Here is a 21,063-nt window from a genome sequence, read left to right as displayed (position 1 = left end):
ATGCAAGCTATCCGGACCAGGTGATTTATCAACCCTATGCATAGCCAGGTGACTCCAGGACCTGTAATTCCTGAGGAGGTGATCTGCACAGATGCAGGTAGATAGTTTGAATTAATAACATTGAAGGTGTTATCGATTATGAAATAGTATATTTTAATTCTTCTAGCCATTCATTTTCACTGTTCTTCTATCTTTTATCTTTCAAGAGATGGAAAAGTGCCAAGAACTCAGACCGGTTGAGTTGAAGGACGGTATCTTGTGGCTTGAAGGTAAAGTTTTACTTCATTATTCCCCAGTGGCCGGAGAAGGATAATGAAGCCACTAAACAGACTCTGATCTCTCTCAGCGCAGGAATTGGTAAACTCACCACCTAGAGTGAGAATTGATGTCTCTGCTCACCCTGTCCGAATTCTTGGTGAATGTGTTGAAGTCACACACACAATACTTTCCTTTTCCAACAAAGGTCTTTATTTCATTATGGAATCGACCCGACATAGATCAGCTCAGGCAGAGGCCAGACAACTGCAGCACACACACACAGACACAGTTATACACAGGCACACACACAGACACAGACACACACACACAGGCATCACAGACACATAAACACATTTACACATGCATACAAACACACACAGACACACACACAGACATGCACAGACACGTACACACACAGACACAAACAGACCTCAATGCAACACAAAAACAATACAAATGTCTGGTTAAATTGCAAGGAACCCAATCTCACATACAGACAAACACACACATACAGACAAACAGACATGCACAGACACAAACACAACCACACACACAGCAATACAGGCACACACGCACACACATACACAGACATAGACACACATACACAGACAAACAGACACATAGACAGGCACCACACAGACACATAAACACACACACAAGTGATAGAAAGTAAATCAGAACCTCCATTGTCACTAACCATAGCTCTGGCCCACAACATGCATGTAAAAGTGTATGTTACCAAAGCAACTTGGAATCCCTGAATGAATTATAACACACCATCACCACAAGTGTTAACATTGACATAAACTGAAACCTACAGACTCAGGGCCAAGAATTGTACCAGCTAAAGTAAACCAAGAAAGTTGTCTCATGGTGGCGATTGGGAATCCTTGCAATTTAACCAGACATTCGTGTTATCTATGTGTTGCATTGAGGTCTCACCTCGACTAACACATTGTGGCTCACAGGAAAGTGTTGATGTTTTATCCATTTTGCCTGTGTGCTCACGATGTGAACGTGATCATATCAGAAAAAAAGGAAAATAATGGAAGTTTACTTTGGAAATCCCCGACTCCCAAACATAGCGACATCTGATTGGATGTTGGGGCGTGAATGGAAAAAACTCTGTACACAAACCTAAACTGTTCAACGACGAAGGAGATGACGAGAGAGAGGCGGATCCGTTTGCAGTAATTTGGAACAAAATTAAATCAAGTTCGAGATTTTTCAACTTTTCGATCAGACATTTGTGGGTGTTTTTGGCTGTTTGGGTAATCGATCAGTCAGCAGAGAGATCCCATGGGTCTGGAATGATCTGGTTACATTCCAACTTAGATCGTTTTGAATTTGGAAATGACCATCCCTCTAACTCCAGACAGTTCCCTTTGACAATCTGATACCAGCCTTTGGTTTAAGTTACAGATGGCATCTTAGACTTTTACCACTGATAGTTACCCGGGCCCCACCCCAAATACGCAAAAAGATGATGGCAATCGAAAACAAAGTATTTTCCGGTGACTGGACATCAAACTAATCCTTAAATGTAATCACAGCAAGAATCATAAAGAATTTTCACACTGAGCTCAGATTTATATCTTGCATATTGATCGTAAAATATCATTTAAGGTTAAGAAAACATTGTCTTTCTTTAAAAAAAAACTTGTTTTTAATTCAAAATAATCAGTATTGACTATTTGGTTCTTGCACAATGCAGTCTTGTAATGACTTGTTAAAACACAGGGTGGGTTAGAAACCACATAGAGTTACCTCCCTTGATGCGATGTCGGTTAAACCCCTTCATCTTACTGTGTGACAGCTGTATTTACCCAGAAAGTGAGACCTTAACTTTATATCTAGCTCTCTCACCTCTGAGTCAGAAAGTCATGGGTTCAAGTCCCACTCCTTAGACCTGAGAACTTAAACCAGGCTGACTCTCCAGTGCAGCACTGAGGGAGTGCTGCACTGTCTTTCGAATGAGATGTTAAACCTTTCACAAATTCATGATGTTCCAAAGCGCTGTACAGTCAACTTTACTTTTGAAAAATAGTCACCGTCGTAACATAGGAAAAGTGGCAGCTAAATTGTGCACAGCAAGATCCCACACACAGTAGTGAGATAAACAACCAGATCCTCTGTTTTCTCAGTGGTTGACGGATAATTGACAGATAAATACAGGACATGCACTGGGAAGAACTCCCCATGCTCTTCAAAGTACAAATGTATTATCAGGTCTTTAATGTCCACCTGAGAGGGCAGATGATGCCTCGGTTTAACATCTCAACCGAAAGATGGCACCTCTGACAGTGCAGTACTCTCCCAGTTCTGCACTAGAACCATAGAAAAGTTATGATGCAAAAAGAGGCCATTCAGTTCATCATGTCTGTGCTGGCCAAAAAGAGAAAAAAGAAACTAGCTGCTCATTTTAATCCCACTTTCCAGCATCTGGTCCGTAGCCTTGCAGGTTACAGCTTTTCAGATGAAGATCCAGGACCCTTTTAAATGAATTGAGCATTTCAGCCTCAACCACAGCTTAGGCAGTGAATTCCAGATGCCCACCGCCCTATGGGTGAACAAGTTTTTCTTCATGTCCCCTCTATAAAACCATAGAAGCTATGGTGCAAAAAGACATTGTAGTCATACCTAGCATGAAGGAAGATGGTTATGGTTGTTGGAGGTCAGTCCCCTCAGTTCCAGTACGTCACTGCAGGAGTTCCTCAGGATAGTGTCCTTGGCCCAACCATCTTCAGTTGTTTCATCAATGATCTTCCTTCCATCAAAAGGCCAGATGATTGCACAATGTTCAGCACCATTCGCGACTCCTCAGATACTGAAGAGTCCATGTCCAAATGCAGCAAGACCTGGACAATATCCAGGCTTGGGCTGACAAGTGGCAAGTAATTTTCATGCGACACAAGTGCCAGGCAATGACCATCTCCAACAGAGAGAATCTAACCATCATCCCTTGATGTTCAACAGCATTACCATCACTGAATCTTCCCACTATCAACATCCTGGGGGTTACCATTGACCAGAAACTGAACTGGACTAGCCATATAAATACTGTGGCTACAATGGCAGGTCAGAGGCTGGGAATCCTGCAATGAATAACTCACCTCCTGACTGCCCAAAGCCTGTCCACCATCTACAAGGCACAAGTCAGGAGTGTGATGGAATACTCCCCACTTGCCTGGATGAGTGCAGCTCCCACAACACTCAAAAAGCTTGACACCATTCAGGACAAAGCAGCCCACTTGATTGGCACCACATCCACAAACATTCACTCCCTCCACCACCAACGCACAGTAGCAGCAATGTGTACCATCTACAAGATGCACTGCAGGAATTCACCAAGGCTCCTTAGACAGTACCTTCCAAACCCACAACCACTATCATCTAGAAGGACAAGGACAGCAGATAGATGGGAACACCACCACCTGGAAGTTCCCTTCCAATTCACTCGCTATTCTGACTTGGAAATATGTCACCGTTCCTTCACTGTCGATGGGTCAAAATCCTGGAACTCTCTCCCTAAACCACGTCACATGAGCAGCAGCGATTCAAGAAGGCAGCTCACCACCACCTTCTCAAGGGCAACTAAGGATAGGCAATAAATACTGGCCTAGCCAGCAAAGCCCACATCCCATGAATGAATAAAAAAAGAGACCATTCAGCCAAGGAATGTCTGGCTAGATTTTATGCTCCGTTCTCTGGAGTAAGCTCTTGAACTGTCTTTCTGATTTAAGAGGTGAGAGGGAAGCCCATTGAGCCTCAACTGACAACATAAAGCTCGGTGTTATTTTACAATTAATTTTGGAATGCACTCACTGATGATAATTATCAATAGAACCAATATTGATAGATGATCAGATTGATGTTGTGGCTGGGATCAGTCTTTTAATAATTCTTTCTTTTTCTTTTGCAAATTGTGCTGAAACATGAAGGAATGCCAGGAGGTAAGATATGGACATTTTCAAATATTCATAAATTGAAGGGTCTATATTCTCAGCTCCAACCTATCATACTGATTGGAGAGTTAATTCCCTTTCCTCTGCTATTTTAATTCAGTTGATGATCTATTTAATTTCTCTATGTAAGCACATTAAAGAAAGACTGATACCTTTCTTTGCTTGTTCCTTGCACCTATACCCTGTACCTGACTTGCTCCTGTAGCACCTTTCATGACCTCACAAAGCCTTTTACAGCCAATGAAGTTTTTTTGAAGTACAGTTGCTGCAGTAATGTAGGAAACACAGCAACCTGGGTGTGCACTGCAAGCTCTCAAACGGAAATGTGATAATAACCAGGTCATCTGTTTTCCAGTGATGTGAAATCCATTGCTCTTCTTTGGAATAGTGGCCATAGGATCCTTAACATCCACCTGAGAGGGCAGACGGGATCATTAGTTTAACGACTCACCTGAACGGTGGCAGCTCCAACAATGCAGCACTTTCTCAGTACTGCGCTGAGAGTATCAGCCTAGGCTTTTTTTGCTTCTGTCTTCAGAGTAGGACTGGAACCTATGACCTTCTGACCTAGAGAGGAGAGTGTTACCCACTGAGCCACAGCAGATTTCTCATGACTCAGGGGAATAGTATAGATGCAGGAGTGATGGGGAGGATGGAGCACTGGGGAGTAGAAACTGAGGAGAAACAGGAACAAACAGAGATACATGCTGGAGCACTGACCGTTTAAGTGAATGTGCCCAAGAACCACCAGTCACACAATTTACAACTCTCCTGTGTTATTTGGGTTGCCAACTCTGGTTGGAGGTTTCATCACATGACCTCCTGCTTCCAACCACCCCACCGCACCCCACTTTACTGCCATTGCTCAGCTATCATTTAATTGTCCTGCCTTCCCATTACCCGGTCAGAAAGCTAACAGACTTTTCATTATCCAATTGGTTGATTCTTGACAGTCATTTCCATCTCACATTTTATCATTAATAACTATGGCATTAAATTTTTTTTTTTTAGAAAACACAATTATTCCCAGGTGTTGCTCAGCTGGAGATTGATCTTTAACTCTTTCAGACTCCAGGGCAATCCTGGAGAGTTGGCAACCTCACGTGTTATGTGAGTGACTTACCTGTTTTATTTAGTGTTGATTACCGCTCTTCAAATTGCGTTCCACTCCATGAGTGTCCAATTGCTGACTTGTACACTGTGGACAGGCCCTTTTAATAAAAAAAATATTCTTGGGATGCAGGCATCACTGGCAAGTCCAACTTGACATTTGTTACCCACTCCTAATGGCCTTTTGGAAAGGTGAGGGTGAGCTGCCTTCTTGAACCACTACTCATGTGGTGAGTGGACTCTTGTGAGGGAGTGGTTTCTATATTTTTCAGTTGGTTTAGTGTGTGATTTGGAGGTGATGGTTTTCCCACATGGTTGTCCTTCTCTGTGGTAGAGGTCTTGGGAGGTGATTTTTAAAAATTTGCTTGTGGCGGCTTCACTGGCTGGGCCAGTTTTAATTTTTTCATGGGCCTAGTGTGTACTAAGTGGGGATGAGCAATTGAAAATTCTGAATATCCACAATCAATGTTTGCCCTAATTACCCTTGAGAACTGAGTGACTTGCTAAGCCATTTCAGAATCACATATAGGCCAGGTGTACACTATCCTTCCCTAAAGGGCATTAGTGAACCAGATGGATAATTGTCATTAGACTTTTAATTTCAGATTTTTATTGAATTCAACTTTTAAGCATCTGCTATAGTGGGATTTGAACCCAGATCTCAGGGTTACCAGTCCAAGAACAATACCAATACAATAGCACTACACTACAGCACCACCTCCTCCTCCTGTTTTGAATTTTGTGGGACTTGTGATTTTGGAAAAGACTTTACTTGGTGTTGTTGCCTGTCTGTTAAAAAGTTTATTTCTATTTAGATTTTGTGGAAGATTGTCTCAGTTTTTCACGCAAGGACACCGTGTTAGTGCAGGATAAGCGTCACAAACTACTAGTATTCTCCAATGAAGAGAAATGTGAAACAGCGGAATTTCGTGACCTAAATAAGAAAGAGAAAACTAAAGGTATTTTTTTTTTGGCAAATTTAACATCTGGACAATTAATGTGCATTTCATCCATCCCAAGTCCTAGTTAAGTTTATGTATTAAATTTTTTTATGGGCTTAGTGTGTACTAAGTGGGGACGAGCAGTTGAAAATTCCGAATATCCACAATCAATGTAACTGAAGTTCCACATAGGAACATACGAATTAGGAGCAGGAGGTAGCCTGCTCCACCATCAATAAGATCATGGCTGACCTGATTGTAACCACCACCCCCCCACCGCCTATCCCCAATAACCTTTCACCCCCTTGTTTACCAAGAATCTATCTAACTCTGCCTTAAAAATCTTCAAAGATTTTGCTTCCACTACATTTTCAGGAAGAGAGTTCCAAAGACTCACATTCCTCTGAGGGAAAGAATTTCTTCTCATATAAGTCTTAAATGGGTGACCCCTTATTTTTAAATAGTGACCCCTAGTTCTATATATTCAGCAAAAAAACATCCTCTCCATATCCAACATCCTCTCCACATCCACCCTGTCAGGACCCCTCAGGATCTTAAAATTTTCAATCAAGTTGCCTCTTACTTTTCTAAACTCTAGTGGATACAAGCTTAAACTGTCCAACCTTTCCTCATAAGACAACATGCCCATTCCAGGTATGAGTGGTAAACCTTCTCTAAGTTGCTTCCAATGCATTTACATCCTTCCTTGAATAAGGAGACCAATACTGTGCACAGTATTCCAGATGTGGTCTCACCAGTGTACTGTACAACTGAAGCATATCTTCCCTACTTTTGTATCCAATTCCCCTCACAATAAATGATAACATTCTATTAGCTTTCCTAATTACCTGCTGTACCTGCATACTAACCTTTTGTGTTTCATGCACCAGCACACCCAGATCCCTCTGAATCTCAGAGCTCTGTAATCTCTCACCATTTAGATAATAAGCTTCCTTTTTATGCTTCCTGCCAAAATGGACAATTTCACATTTGCCCACATTATTCTCCATTTGCCAGATCTTTGCCCACTCACTTAACCTATCTATGTCCCTTTGTAGCCTCCTTATGTCCTCTTCACAACTTAGTTTCTTACCTGTCTTTGTGTCATCAGCAAATTTAGCAACCTTACCTTTGGTTCTTTCATCCAAATTGTTTATATAAATTGTAAAAAGTTGAAGCCCTTGCACTGATCCCTGTGGCACACCACTCATCACACCCTGCCAACCAGAAAATGATCCATTTCTGCCAACCATTTATGCCTACGCTCTGCTTCCTGTTAGCTAGCTAATCTTCTTTCCATGTCAACATGTTACCCCCCCCAACCATGAGCTTTTATTTTCCGCAATAACCTTTGATGTGGCACCTTATCAAATGCCTTCTGGAAATGTAAGTACTGTACATCCGCTGGTTCCCCTTTATTCACAGCATAGGTGACTCCTTCGAATAACTCCAATAAATTGGTTAAACATGATTTCCCTTTCACTAAACCATGTTGAATCTTTATGATTGCCTTAAATTTTTCTAAGTACCCTGCCATAGCATCTTTAATAATAGCTTCTAACATTTTCCTATGACAGATGTTAAGCTAAATGGCCTATAATTTCCTGCTTTCAGTCTCCCCCGCTTTTTGAATAAAGGTTACATTTGCTATTTTCCAATCTAATGGAAATTTCCTTGAAACTAGGGAATTTTGAAAAATTAAAACCAACACATCAACTATCTCACTAGTCACTATTAAGATCCTAGGACGAAGTCCATCAGGACCAGGGTTTTGCCAGCCCCAACAATTTTGTCAGTTGTCCGACAATTTGCTAAGCTTTTAAAATTCATTTATAGGATGTGGGCATCTCTGGCTAGGCCAGCGCTTATTGCGCATCTCTAATTGCCCTTGAGAAGGTGGTGGTGAGCTGCCTTCTTGAACCGCTGCAGTCCTAGGTACCACTTCCCTGGTGATTGTAATTTTCCTGAGTTCCTTCCTCCCTTCCAGTTCCTGATTTACAGCTACTCCTGAGATGTTATTTGTATCCTCTATAGTGAAGACCAATGCAAAATACCTGTTCAATTCATTTGCCATCTCCTTATTTTCCATTATTAATTCATCAGACTCAATTTCTATAGGACCAATGCTCACTTTGTTAACTCTTTTCTTATTTAAATATCTATAGAAACTCTTACTATCTGGTTTATATTTCTAGCTAGCTTTCCTCATACTCTAATTTTTCCCTCCTTATTAATCTTTTAGTCTTTCTTTGCTGTTCTTTATGTTGTGTTCAGTCTTCTGACCTGCCACCCATCCTTGCAGAATTATATGTTTTTTCTTTAAGTTTGATACTATCTTTAACTTTTTTAGTTAACCATAGATGACGGATCTGCACCTTGGAATTTTTCTTTCTCATTAGATCGTATCTATTCTGGAAAAAACCCCTTTAAAGGTCTGCCACTGCATCTCTATTGACCGCTTTCTTAACCTCATTTTCCAGTTCACTTTAGCTAGTTCTGCTTTTGTGCTCTCATAGTTGCCCCTATTTAAGTTTAAAATACTAGTCTTGGACTCACCCTTCTCTCCCTCAAACTGAATGTAAAATTCAATCATATTATTATTGCTGTTGCCTAGGCATGTCTTCACTATGAGATCATTAATTAATCCTGTCTCGTTGCACAACACCAGGTCTAGTATAGCCTGTTCTCTGGTTGGCTCCAAAATGCTATTCTAAGAAACAATCTCTAAAACACTCTTATGAACTCATCTAGGTTACCTTTCCCCATCTGATTTTCCCAGTCTACATGTAGATTAAAATCCTCCATGATTATCGCCATTTCTTTTCTAACAAGCTCCCATTATTTCTTCCTTTATACTCTGCCCCACCATGCAGTTACTGTTAGGAGGCCTGTACACTACTCCCACAAGTGAATTCTTGCCTTTATCATTTCTCATCTCTACCCAAACCATTTCTATGTCCTGGTTTCCTGAACTTATCCTTCTCTGTTGTGTTAACACCATAATTAATTAACGGAGCTACTCTTCCACCTTTTCCAAGCTTCTGTCCTTCTTAAATGTCATGTACTCTTCAATGTTCAGATCCCAACCTATATCATCCTGCAGCCATGTCTCTGTAGTGGCTATAAGATTGTATTTAATGATTTCTATTTGCACTCTCAGTTCATCTGTTTTGTTATGAATGTTATGTGCATTCAGAGACACAGCCTTTAGTTTTGTCCTTTCATTATTTTTATAACCTCTAGCCTTACCTGCTGATGTACTCTTAGCTTTGTACTTACCATCCCTTCCTGTCAGTCTGTTTATCATTTCCTATATTAATATCTTTCTCCCTTGCCTTGTCTCTACCGTTTGATTTACCACTTCTTCCCAAATTTGATCCCTTGCCCCCATTGTTCAGTTTAAAACCCTCTCTACTTCCTAGTTATGCGGCTAGAACACCGATCCCAGCACAGTTCAATGTAGAACGCTCCAACAGTACAGATTCCATTTTTCCCAATACGGCTGCCAGTGCCCCACAAACTGGAACCCACATTCTCCCACACCAGCCTTTGAGCCACGCATTAATTTCTCTAACCTTATTTGCCCTATGCCAAATTGCACATGGCTCAGGTAATAGTCCAGAGATTATTACCTTTGAGGTTCTACTTCTTAATTGTGCACCTAGCCCCTCATACTGACTATGCAAAACCTCTTTCCTAGTTCTGTTACATCATTGGTACCTACATGGACCACAACTGGATTCTCCCCCTCCCATTGCAAGTTCCTCTCCAGCCCTGAGCAGATGACCCAAACCCTGGCACCGGACAGGACATGTTTGCCTTGGATCACACTGACATCCAGGAGCTCCCACACCCTGCAGCCTAACACATCACCTGTCCCGCCATCCTTAATCTGTCTTTATTAACTAATTAAATTATTTGGTTCAATTAATTATTTTCCTTTTTTATATATATACTTTATTAACTTTACCGCCAGTTTGTGTTCTGTTTAAATCTTAGGATTAGAATAGACCTTATCCACTTACCAGATGCTCACCAGACAGCTTGCTTCTACCCCTGTATTAAAGTAAGAACCAATTTCTACAGGGTGAAAAAGTTAGAAAAGGCAGAAGCAAAGGAGCATCTGCTTCCCCTTCTCACTGAACTCCCCCACTCACCAAACACCCAGCACTCAGTTCAAAGTCGCACTCTGTGCTAACTTGCACTGAAATTCCTGTTTATGTATCCTTCTGAAACTGAGTTAAGTGACCTCAGTTACAGAAAAACTGGTTTAATCTGCTTTCCTTAATTAGCTAACTTCAGCTGCTCTCCCCATTAAGCCCTGAAACCCTGCTTCAGGCTGGGAAATTTAGAATTTAGACAATAAATTTCAGTTAAATGCTAAATACAAACAAAATTAGATTTTTACAAAGAGATTCAAATCCCAGGAGCCATTCTCAAATTTCTGCACCCTTGCTAATGCCTTCAGACCCTTCCTAAAGTTTGGTGCCCAAAACTGGTAAATTGCTATATTTGCCAATCTAAAAATTATTAAGCTTCCTGTGCCCACGCGTGCCACTTGTCCATTCCCCTGTCCTTGTCGACAAAGTATCTGTTTTGGAACCTGCCTGGTGCCCTTTACCTGATGCCACTTCTGTCCCTGTGCCATATATGCCTTGTGACCCAGCTAACAATTAACACCTCCCAAAGCTACCTCACTCCCGTCCCCCAAACACCAGAATCTATCCTGCCAGTACTCTTTGGCCATCCAACAAACCCTAAAATTACAAGCCCCATCCCTGCCATTAACATTGGCCTGTCAAAACCAACATACTTTCAGATGGGAAAACCACACAGGTATAAGATGCAAAATGCAAAGACTCCATCAGGTGTCAACAATTTTAGGGGTCTTTCACTGTCACTGGGTCAAAATCCTGGAACTCTCTTCCTAACAGCACTGTGGGTGTACCTACACCACATGGACTGCAGCGGTTCAAGAAGGAGGCTCACCATCACCTTCTCAAGGGCAATTAGGGGTGGACAAGAAATGCTGGCCCAGCCAGCCACACCTACATCCCATGAATAAATTTTTAAAATATCGAATCTTCTATTCCGAAACCCTCGTCATAAAACCCAAGAATCAATTATGTTCTTGTCTGACCTAATCCATCCCTGGTGCTGCTTTTAGAACCATAGGAAAGTTACGGCACAGAAAGAGGCCATTCAACCCATTGTGGCTGTGCCAGCTGAAAAAACAATAGCCACCCATTCTAGTCCCACCTTCCAGCATCTGGTCCGTAGCCTTGCAGGTTACAGCATTTCAGGTGTAGATCCAGGTACCTTTTAAATGAGTTGAGGGATTCTGCCCCAAACACCAATCTGGGAAGCGAATTCCAGGCACCACCCTCTGGATGAAAAAGTTTTAATGACTTGTGCACCTGAACTCCCAACTCATTTTTCCCTCAACCTCATTTAGTCTATCCCCATTTAAAAAAAAAATTAGTATTTAATTTATAATAAAATGAAGGGGTCATGTGATCACATAGAAGTTATATGCTGATTCTCAGTTTAGTCACTAATTTGAGCTTTTTTATTCTCTTTGTCGCTAGCAATGAGGCCTGGCAATTTAGTGAATGGTAAGTTATTGAATTGTTTGGACGTGAATATTCCTGACAAATTACAATTAGTTGCTCCAAAGCACTTGCCTGATTCTCCAACCGTGGTTTCTTCTAACATTCAGGGGGTTTCATTGTAACCTAACCCACCAGGAAGGAACAGGCTGGGCTTTTTGGGGGAGGGATAGTCTGTCAGCCATTTTAAAGCCCAACCATTGAAGGCAACAAGAACATAAATCGGAGAGGGATGTGAAATTGGCAGCTGATGCTACCAACCAGGTGGGTTAGGTTAAAATAAACTCCTTCTTAGGATCCTGTTTGGGGCACATTTAGAGCAGGTCTTGAAGCTCATCTGGGTAGTTTTCATGGGTAACTGCAACAGCTACAGAATGGTGCTGAGCCCCACAGAGTAGGACTGGGATGTGATCCTCCATCTGAGCTAAGTTAGATCACAGTCATAGTCATAGATTAGATCCTAACAAACCCCTTCAACATCCTGAGGCTAAGCCTTAACACTGGTTCAAACTGACTCTATGGCCATCCTCCAACAGCTCACCCAACTAGCATTTGAGCCTCCATCATGAGTATGGGAAAGCAGTTTGACCACCAGAGGCATCACAGTGCAGCCATATCTTAATCCATGCTCACATGAACATCTTCTTGGAGGGAGTGTTTGTGTTTGGAGAGGGAATTGCTGCAAAATTTGCCACAATGCGAGTGGCTTGTGATGGAAGCAAATTTTTAAAATGTTTAAATATTAAGTTTAAAAATTCTCCATTCTTTAGGGTCTAATCGACTGCTTTTTGATTAATTAAGCTAGTCTGTGGTGACCTTAGAACTTAAAAGATTTCTCCCTCTTTGCTCTGTCAAAACTCCTCATAATTTTGAGTATCGCTATTAAATCTCCCCCTTAACCTACCTTGCTGAAAGGAGAACGACCCAGCTTTCCAGTCCCTCCACATTAATTCGGGGGATTTCATTGTAACCTAACCCACCAGGAAGGAACAGGCTGGGTTGTTAGGTCCCTCATCCCTGGAACCATTCTAGTAAATCTCCTCTCACCAAGACTTTGAAATCCGTCCTAAAGTGTGGTGCCCAGAATCGGACACAATACTCTTGCTGGGGCCTAACTAGTGTTCTATAAAGGTTTAGCACAAAGTACTTGTGTACTTTACCTTTCTATTTAAAATAACTTTTATTAAACAGCCTTCTCAACTTACCCTGCCACTTTCTTAGTTTTGTACACCCCCAGGTTTCCTCCGACCTGTTTGACTCAAGTTACAGAATCTATCACTGGTGTTTTAGAGATGCTTTGTTTATACTTTGTATTTGATCTTTTCACAGGCATCGAATTTGATATAATTTACTATGAGTCAACAGAGTGTACTAAAGGTTGTAATTTCCGGGATACCTCATTTCCAGTTTCCTTTATAGTGCAGTGCAACTCAAAGAGATATCAGATGTCATGCAGCAAGTCCAAAAGTATCGAGTTTCTGGTGGGTACAATCCTAAAATTATTACATCAAACCCCCACCAGTGCCCCCCAGGGCTTGATTTTCCACCGAGGAGTAACACAGTTGAGAAATGGAACACATTTCCCCTTCTCCCACTCACTATTTTCAGCCAGTCACAAAGCCATGCAAGAAAGCCTTAGGTTCAATCTGCCATTGTGTAGGTTAGAGGTGCTACAGTTGCTCATAATGCACCTGGAGTGAGAAGTAGCTCAGTGTTAGGACTCTCACCTTTGAGTTAGATACAGAGAGCGGTGAGGACATGCAGATTCCCATGCCATGTAGCGATGAGTTCCATCTCCTAACCTTTACCACATGCCCTTTAATTCTTTCACTGGCTGTGACAGCATCCCTGGCGTGAAAGCGGTGGTGAGCTGCCTTCTTGAACTGCAGCAGTCCATGTGGTGTAGGTACATCCATAGCGCTGTTCGGAAGGGAGTTCCAAGATTTTTGCCTGTGGGACAGCTCTCCCAATTTTGGCACAAGGCCGCAGATGTTCGTAAAGAGGACTTTGCTGGGATGACTGGGCATGGTGTGCCATTGTCATCCCCAGTGCCTAGCTTAATGTGATTTGGCTTGTCCAGTTTTATTCCTTTTTGACTTTTCTATAACAATTTAGTACAACTGAGTGACTTGCTAGGCCATTTCAGAGTCAACCATGTTGTGTGGTATCTGAAGCTGTATTGAGGCCAGACTGGTTAAGACTGGCAGATTTCCTTCCTTAAAGGTCATTGCTGAACTAGGTGGGTTTTTAAACCATAATCTGATAGTTCTCATGCATTCGAGAGAGTCACAATCACCATTACTGAGATTAGCTTTTAGATCCAGCTGCTTTGGTGGGATTTGAACCCATGTCCCCAGAACGTTAGCCTGGGCCTCTAGATTACTACTCCAGCAACATTAACAGTACCACTACCCCCAGGTAAGGAAATTTCACCTAAATCCTTTATTTGGTCTGTTACTGACCATTTATATTTATGGGCCCTAGTTCTGGATGCAAGCACACACAGTGAAAAAAACAACTCCTCCACAACCATCCATTTGAACCACTTCATAATTTGAGAGACCCCTCTCAGGTCTCTGCTTTGCCTTCTCAAAAGGAAAGAGGCCCCAGCCTGCTTAATCTTTCCTGATAGTTGCATTTCTTAATTCTGGTAAGGTCTTTATAAATCAGTATATCTTTTGTGGTACAGAGATCATAACTGTACACAGTATTCGAACCAAGATTGTATATATATGTAACATTACCTCCCTCTTCTTTGGTATTGCCTTCCTCTAGAAACAAACTGCAGTCCAGTTAATGACCTCTTCAACTTACATCAATATTTTTAATGACTCCTGTATTTGCATTCTCTGGTTTCTTCGCTTGTCTATCCCGTTTAGTGGAAATTTTGTATTATAAACTTAGAATGAATTTTCCTGGATACACTGTGATGAATTTGATTTTTTTTCTAAACAGGAGCAGAATACTTCAGACGAAGAAACAGTGGATGGCAACAAGCGCAACATCATATTCTACAGGAATTACTTGGGACAGTTCTCAATGTTTGAATCCGACTTTGCACGTGATTACTGGCTGTGCACAGAGTTTGAAAATGGACTTTATAAGTTAGCATTAAAGAAGGTGACGACTTCGGGGGATATTGATGAAGAAACACATCTGGAGTTGTCACCAAGTCTGGGAAAGAAGAATACTAGCAGGAGCAGACAGGCCAGTCTCCCGAAAACAAGCTGACACTGCTATTTCAAAAAAGATCATTGCAAAAGCGGTTTCCAGGGGTTAGTTATACCTGTTGGTTACGTTGTGAACATTATACATTTGTTTCTCAGCTTCTGTCGCTTGCTGCCCAGATTTATTCTCAGAGCTGTTGCCAAAGTTCTCAGGATCAATTGGCCTTTCAGATGATTTCTGTCAACATTGTACTTTAGTGAGAAAAAAACGCTGCAAAAAAGCTGGCAAGTTGAGGACAACTCTAAGAATAAGCTAATGATGTGTGACAATAGGAAGTCCATTCCCAATGCTGTCTAACTTGAGTTCTAGTTATAAGCTCAAGCATTTTTGGTTTATAAAAGCATAATTATTGTTGAGTAGCTGGCCTTGGGAAACAGGAGTCCAGCAGAAGTTATGATTTACTAAGGTGTTAACTTGTTATTTTACTAGTTGAAAGTGCTTTAAAAAGTACAGCTTTTATTGTAGAGAAGGAATAAGTTCACATTTTAATTGGAAACTTTTTCAGAAACTGGAAATTAGATTATACTGAGGTATTGTGTCAATTACTTTTAAACATTGAACACAGGAAAATACCTGTAAAGTTACTCAACTTATATTATATTATATTTATAATTATATTTTCTCACTCATTTTGTCTTTGTATAAACACTTGCAGATAATTTTGTTATGGTTCTTTTCAAAATTAAAACTATTTCAAAAAAGATCATTGCAAAAGCGGTTTCCAGTGGTTAGCTATACCTGTCAGTTACGTTGTGAACATTGTTATATGTTTGTTTCTCAGCTTCTGTCGCTTACTGCCCAGATTTATTCTCAGAGATGTTGCAAAAGTTCTCAGGATCGATTGGCCTTTCAGATGATTTCTGTCAACATTGTACTGTCGTGAGAAAAAAATCCTGGTATTTGTATACAGCCTTAATATGAGAAATGACCCACCATTCATTCACTAACAATGGACTATTTTGACCTGTAGTCACTGATGGTGTGTAGCAGCAAAATAACAAGAAACAATAATGGAGAATCATCAGTTGACTTATTCTGCTTGATAGGGCTGAATAGATATTTTTCCCTTAGCAGGCAGCTCCAGATCCAGCTCAAATTCTCAGATTATGGTCACTGTTTTCAAATCCATCCATGACCTTGCCCATTTCCTATCTCTCCAACCTACTCCACCCCACAACCCTCTGAGATCTCTACACTCCTCTAATTCTGGTCTCATGTGCATCCCTGAATTTAGTTACTCCACCATTGGTGCTAGCGCCTTCAGCTGCCTAGTTCCCAAGCACTGGAATTCTCTTTTTAAAAAATTTCCACCATTACCTTTTACTTGTGGTAATGATTTCTAAGAAGATTGTCAGTAAGGGGTGTGGAGAGAGGGAGATAGCCAAGAGACCACAAGGTACAATCCAGAAACAAGAGAGCCCGAGGGATGGAAGGAAAATTGGTTTGGTGATTCAGCATAGAAACTTGCTCTTCTACTGTCTGAACTTAATAGTAACTCAAATCCCCTAGGCCATGCAGACTACTACGCCTTGTGCATCATATTGACCAATCCAGGTAATGCTTGTGTATTCCTGGAAGGGAAAAAACAAATATGTCTTTCACCCAGAATCTGCTTTATTTCAACTCAGACCATTTCCACATTCTGGGATGTAACTCAGCAGGAGATGGTTTCTGCTGAGATGTGGTAATCAGTCTGCATTGTCTCCACAAACACAGGAGATTAAAGTTTAGTCTTTTACATTGTATCTCTCCATTTCAAGTGTCTCAGTCTGAAGTAGGCCTTGACACCTTTTTTTTTAGGTGCGGCATTCTATGTTCTCTCTGGATGAGTCAGTCAAGTATAATCCACACAGGAATTTTCCAGAAAGTGGTTACTTTACATTCTCGCCAGCTTTTGCTTGTACATCTTTTTTTAAAAACACATATCTTCCTTGAAAATGTTCAATATGCCCGTAGGTAAATTGGGGGCTGTGATCTGCTGCCACAACAACAGTCATGTCATTAACTTATCAATTGGGAATGTTTAACTATGCCATTGGGGAATTTTAGTATTTATTATAGTATTAAGTAACAGAATCTTATGTATGTGCTTGACATCTTTTCTTTTGTTAAAAAATATTTTAATTTAAAACTTTAAAACCCTAAAGTAGATTCATTACCTCTGATTTCAATGCTCAGTCTTCTCATAATAAACACAAATTGCAAAACCGTTGTGACCGTTGCAGAACCAAGTTTCCCTCATAGATTTGCGTCCACCTGGCACACATCATCTGCCGTGTCATTACACAGCAGAAAAACATCAACCAGGCATCCCTGCAGCTTGCAGTTAAAAAGTTTCCATCTCTCTCCCTCTGTGGCTAGAGGCAGGTCGGCAAAGCCACGGTCTAAAAGGAAATAAGGTAACTCCTTCAGCTAACTTGCAAAACCAACTGCACAAATTCCCCCAAACCAACTGCTCAAATGCCAGTCAGCTCTACTGGAATCACCCAACTTGACACCTGCAATGTTTTCTCGGTTCCTCTTGGACAAGCCAAAGACCAATTCATATATCTTTTTAAACGTTTTTTTTTTGGACTCAGCTTCTCATTTCTAACCTGTGTGTATGTGTGTTGCGTTTTTATTATTTTTCTCAGGTTTTAGTAGCTAATAAACTTACTCTTTTTTTAACTCAAGAAAGCCTGGTTAAATTGGCTCCTTCTAAAACATAAATACATTTGGACTGGGAAAAGTATCCACGAGGGAAGAGATCCCTTTTAAGTTAACTTTGTTGCAACTAACCAAGAGGGTTGAATAAAGAAGGGAAGCCATCTCATTCCTCCTCACCCAGGGGCATAACGAAATTGAGGTCCCGCTCAGGAAGTTAACAATTTGGGGTACCTCGTCTGGGATTATAACAAACTGGGGTGGACCTCGCCCAGGGACTGGTCGTAACATTTTGAACAAAATATAATTTATCGACCTGTTGGGAGAACTATTGTCTCTGCTCCTTTTAAAATTGCTGCTAATCCTGTTCTAAATGCTATATTGAATGCTGAAAAAAGGTGCTCAGAAACACTTTCGTTGTTTCCCAGCCACAGAAGCTTCTTTTTAATCTGTGGTGCCTGCAGCTTATATCTGTCATGGTGTAATTGAAATGAATCACAGGGGCCTGTACATCCAATGGAGACTGGGCCACAGCCCCATTAAATGGGGGGGGGGGGGGGGGGGGGGGGGGGGGAGGGGTGGTGGCATGAACTCCTGTCCTGTTATCAGCATTGCTTGTTTGCACCAATGATTCCCAGGAGGATATGTGTCCTCATGAGTGTTATTCATTTATACGGGGCTCCTATGACCCAAGTTGAACTCCGATTAACAGCTTTGGACTGAACTAATTATATTTATGACTGGTATCAATTGCCCCAATTCTGGTTGGGTATGGTGAAGGGAGGACAAACCATCCATAATTTCTGATTGTTGTAATGTGTTAATGCAGTCTGGTTGAAAGGTATTGGAAGCCATCAACCTGTGGTTTATGGAGACATCAAAACTTTTAACTACTTTGTTATTTCGGCTTAAGAGAAATTGTTTGAATTTCAAAGGAGGAAAATGTCTTTATAACCAGAAATGCTTTTGATGCTCACCAGTTCCAGCTCATTGCGATGGACTGGGGTATGTAGTTCTTTGTTGTTCCCATTGTTGTCTGAAGGAGTCAGATAAAAAAATAACCTCCTTTAAACAGTAATTCCCATTGTAAGTAATGTAAATTATTAACTCTTGCCAATGTTTTACCTTTGGGATTCATTTATAAATATATCTGAATAGGTTTATCTTGTACAAAGTGGGTCTTGTGTGTACTTTTCCCACTTCATTTGAGAATATATACTATATCTGGTAAAATCCGGCTGTTTTTATAACATCTTCCATGACCACCAGACATCCCAAAGTGCTCCACAGCCAATGAAGTACGTTTTAAGTGTGGTCACTGTTGTAATGTCAGTAAACAAAGCAATTTGTGTACAGCAAGATCCCACAGGCAGTACTTTCAATATTCAGTTTGCCTGTTTCTTAGTTTGGCAATGTCAGAGCTGGTCAATCTGCAATCTCCTCCGGCCCCACAAGCATCTGAGATTTCTGCACTCATCCAATTCTGGCCGCTCACGCATTCCTGATTTCCATCATTGATGTCTATGCCTTCCTGGGCCCCATGTTCTGGAATCCCCTCCCTAAGTCTCTTTACCACTCTCACTCTTCTCCTTTAAGATACTCCCTAAAACCCACTAGTTTTGACCAAGCTTTTGGTCACCTGTCCAAATATCTGTATCTCCTCAGATGGCTCAATGTCAAATGACATTTGATAATCACTCCTGTAGAGCATCCTGGGGATGTTATTCTATGTTAAAGGCACTATATAAATGGAAGTTGTTGTTGGTTCAGTGTGAGCTCATTGACAGTGAGGCTAGCAGTTGAAGAGCTACAAGATACCCCCGCCAAATGGAAAGGCCCCTGCACTGTAGCTGGCCAGACCCTGAGATCTGGCTAAAGCCACAGATAAGCTCAGAAACAAGAATGAGTTAAAATATTCTGATTCATATTTAAAGTTGGTGGAAAAGACATTGGCCAATTGGTGATTGAACTCTTTGTTTGTTTGTTATAATTAAACTTTCCCTGCACAACAATAGTTGGAACCCTGTCCTCAATGCTCCACACCAGACATGGTTAGATAAAGGCTTCGAGAAAGACTTTTGCATCTTGTTTTTTTTGTATTTTCTTCCTGCCCATGCTTCTGCTGGGTCAGACACTCCAATATGAACTGAACATTCAATGAGTTTTAAAATTCATTCATACCCTAAACTTAAATATTATTTTTGCAGGAAATCAATGTGATAAATAATATATTCACCCACAGGAATTACTGAAATAAAACCTGTCCAAGTTATGGAAGATGCAAGGATATTGATGCTGGAAGTTATGCATTTTTAAAAATTTGTTCTCAGGATGTGGATGTTTCTGTCAAGGCCAACATTTATTGCTCATCACGAGTTGCCCCTGAGATGGTGGCTGTGGGCCACTTCTTGAACCGCTGCTGGCAGTGTAAGGAAACTCCAACAAAGGCATTGGTGAAGGAATGGATGAAAGACTTCAGATATGTGAAGAAACTGGAGAAGCCGGGATTGGAGAAGGCTAAGGGGAAACCCTCAGAGAAAAACAGAATTATGAAGGGTTTTTGATATAGCAAGTACGGGGAAACTGTTTCCTACAGCAAATGTGTCAATCAGTAGTCATTTAAAATAATTGGCAAAAGAATAGGGGGGGAAATGACAATTCGTAGTGGGTTAAGATCTGAAATGCACGACTTTAAAAGGCGTCAGATGAGCAGAATATCTCAGCAGGTTACAGGGCTGGAAGGCAATTACAGAGATAGGGCAGGGCCAGGCTATGGAGGGGATTTGAAAACAAGGATGAGAATTTTAATATTGAGGTGCTGCTTAACCAGGAGTCGGGGAAGGTCAGTGAGCACAAGGGTAGACAGAATTTAGTGCAAGTTAGGACATGGGTATCAGACCATTCTTGGATGACATCAAGTTAGACAGTGGAATGTGAGAGTCCGTTGGAATATTCAAGTCCAGCGATTAAAAAAAGCATTACTGAGGGATTCAGCAACCGAAGAGCTGTGGTGGGGCAGAGTTCGGTGATATTATGGAGATGGAAATATGCAATCTTAGCAGTGGCATGGATATGCGGTTCAAATCTCACCTCAGAGGCAAATATGACACCAAGTCATCGAACAATCTAGTTTAGCCTTCACTGGTCCTTTCCCTTTAGATTTGGGTTTGAGAAACATTTTCCCTTAACCCAAGGGGACACCGGGGTCAGGCTCCGAAGTTAATCACCCACATTTGGAATTGATTTACCTTCCCCTGAACATTTCAGTGTCTTTCGAACATCCACTATAGCAACCACATCAGGAAGAGA

At 41.2% G+C, this 21,063-nt stretch overlaps 1 protein-coding gene across 3 annotated transcripts in view; it reads left to right on the top strand.

Annotated features, from left to right (window-relative positions):
• The window catches only part of LOC121269483, a 28,054-nt gene extending 10,736 nt beyond the window's left edge, over positions 1–17,318 (top strand). For 2 of the 3 annotated variants that reach the window (XM_041174072.1, XM_041174073.1), the window contains exons 2-7: positions 207–269; positions 4,200–4,211; positions 6,149–6,292; positions 11,863–11,889; positions 13,213–13,364; positions 14,839–17,318. In XM_041174072.1, coding sequence (XP_041030006.1) covers positions 209–269; positions 4,200–4,211; positions 6,149–6,292; positions 11,863–11,889; positions 13,213–13,364; positions 14,839–15,114 — 672 coding nt within the window. In that variant the 5' untranslated portion in view covers positions 207–208 and the 3' untranslated portion in view covers positions 15,115–17,318. The remainder of the gene's footprint in view (positions 1–206; positions 270–4,199; positions 4,212–6,148; positions 6,293–11,862; positions 11,890–13,212; positions 13,365–14,838) is intronic. The other variant, XM_041174074.1, reaches the window with a different exon arrangement.
• The last annotated feature ends 3,745 nt before the right edge of the window (positions 17,319–21,063 follow it).

The sequence above is a fragment of the Carcharodon carcharias genome, chromosome 25 (genome assembly GCF_017639515.1).
Source record: "Carcharodon carcharias isolate sCarCar2 chromosome 25, sCarCar2.pri, whole genome shotgun sequence".
Lineage (NCBI taxonomy): Eukaryota > Metazoa > Chordata > Chondrichthyes > Lamniformes > Lamnidae > Carcharodon > Carcharodon carcharias.
The sequence above is the reverse complement of the archived record's forward strand: the minus strand, read 5'-3'. Positions and strand labels throughout refer to the sequence as shown.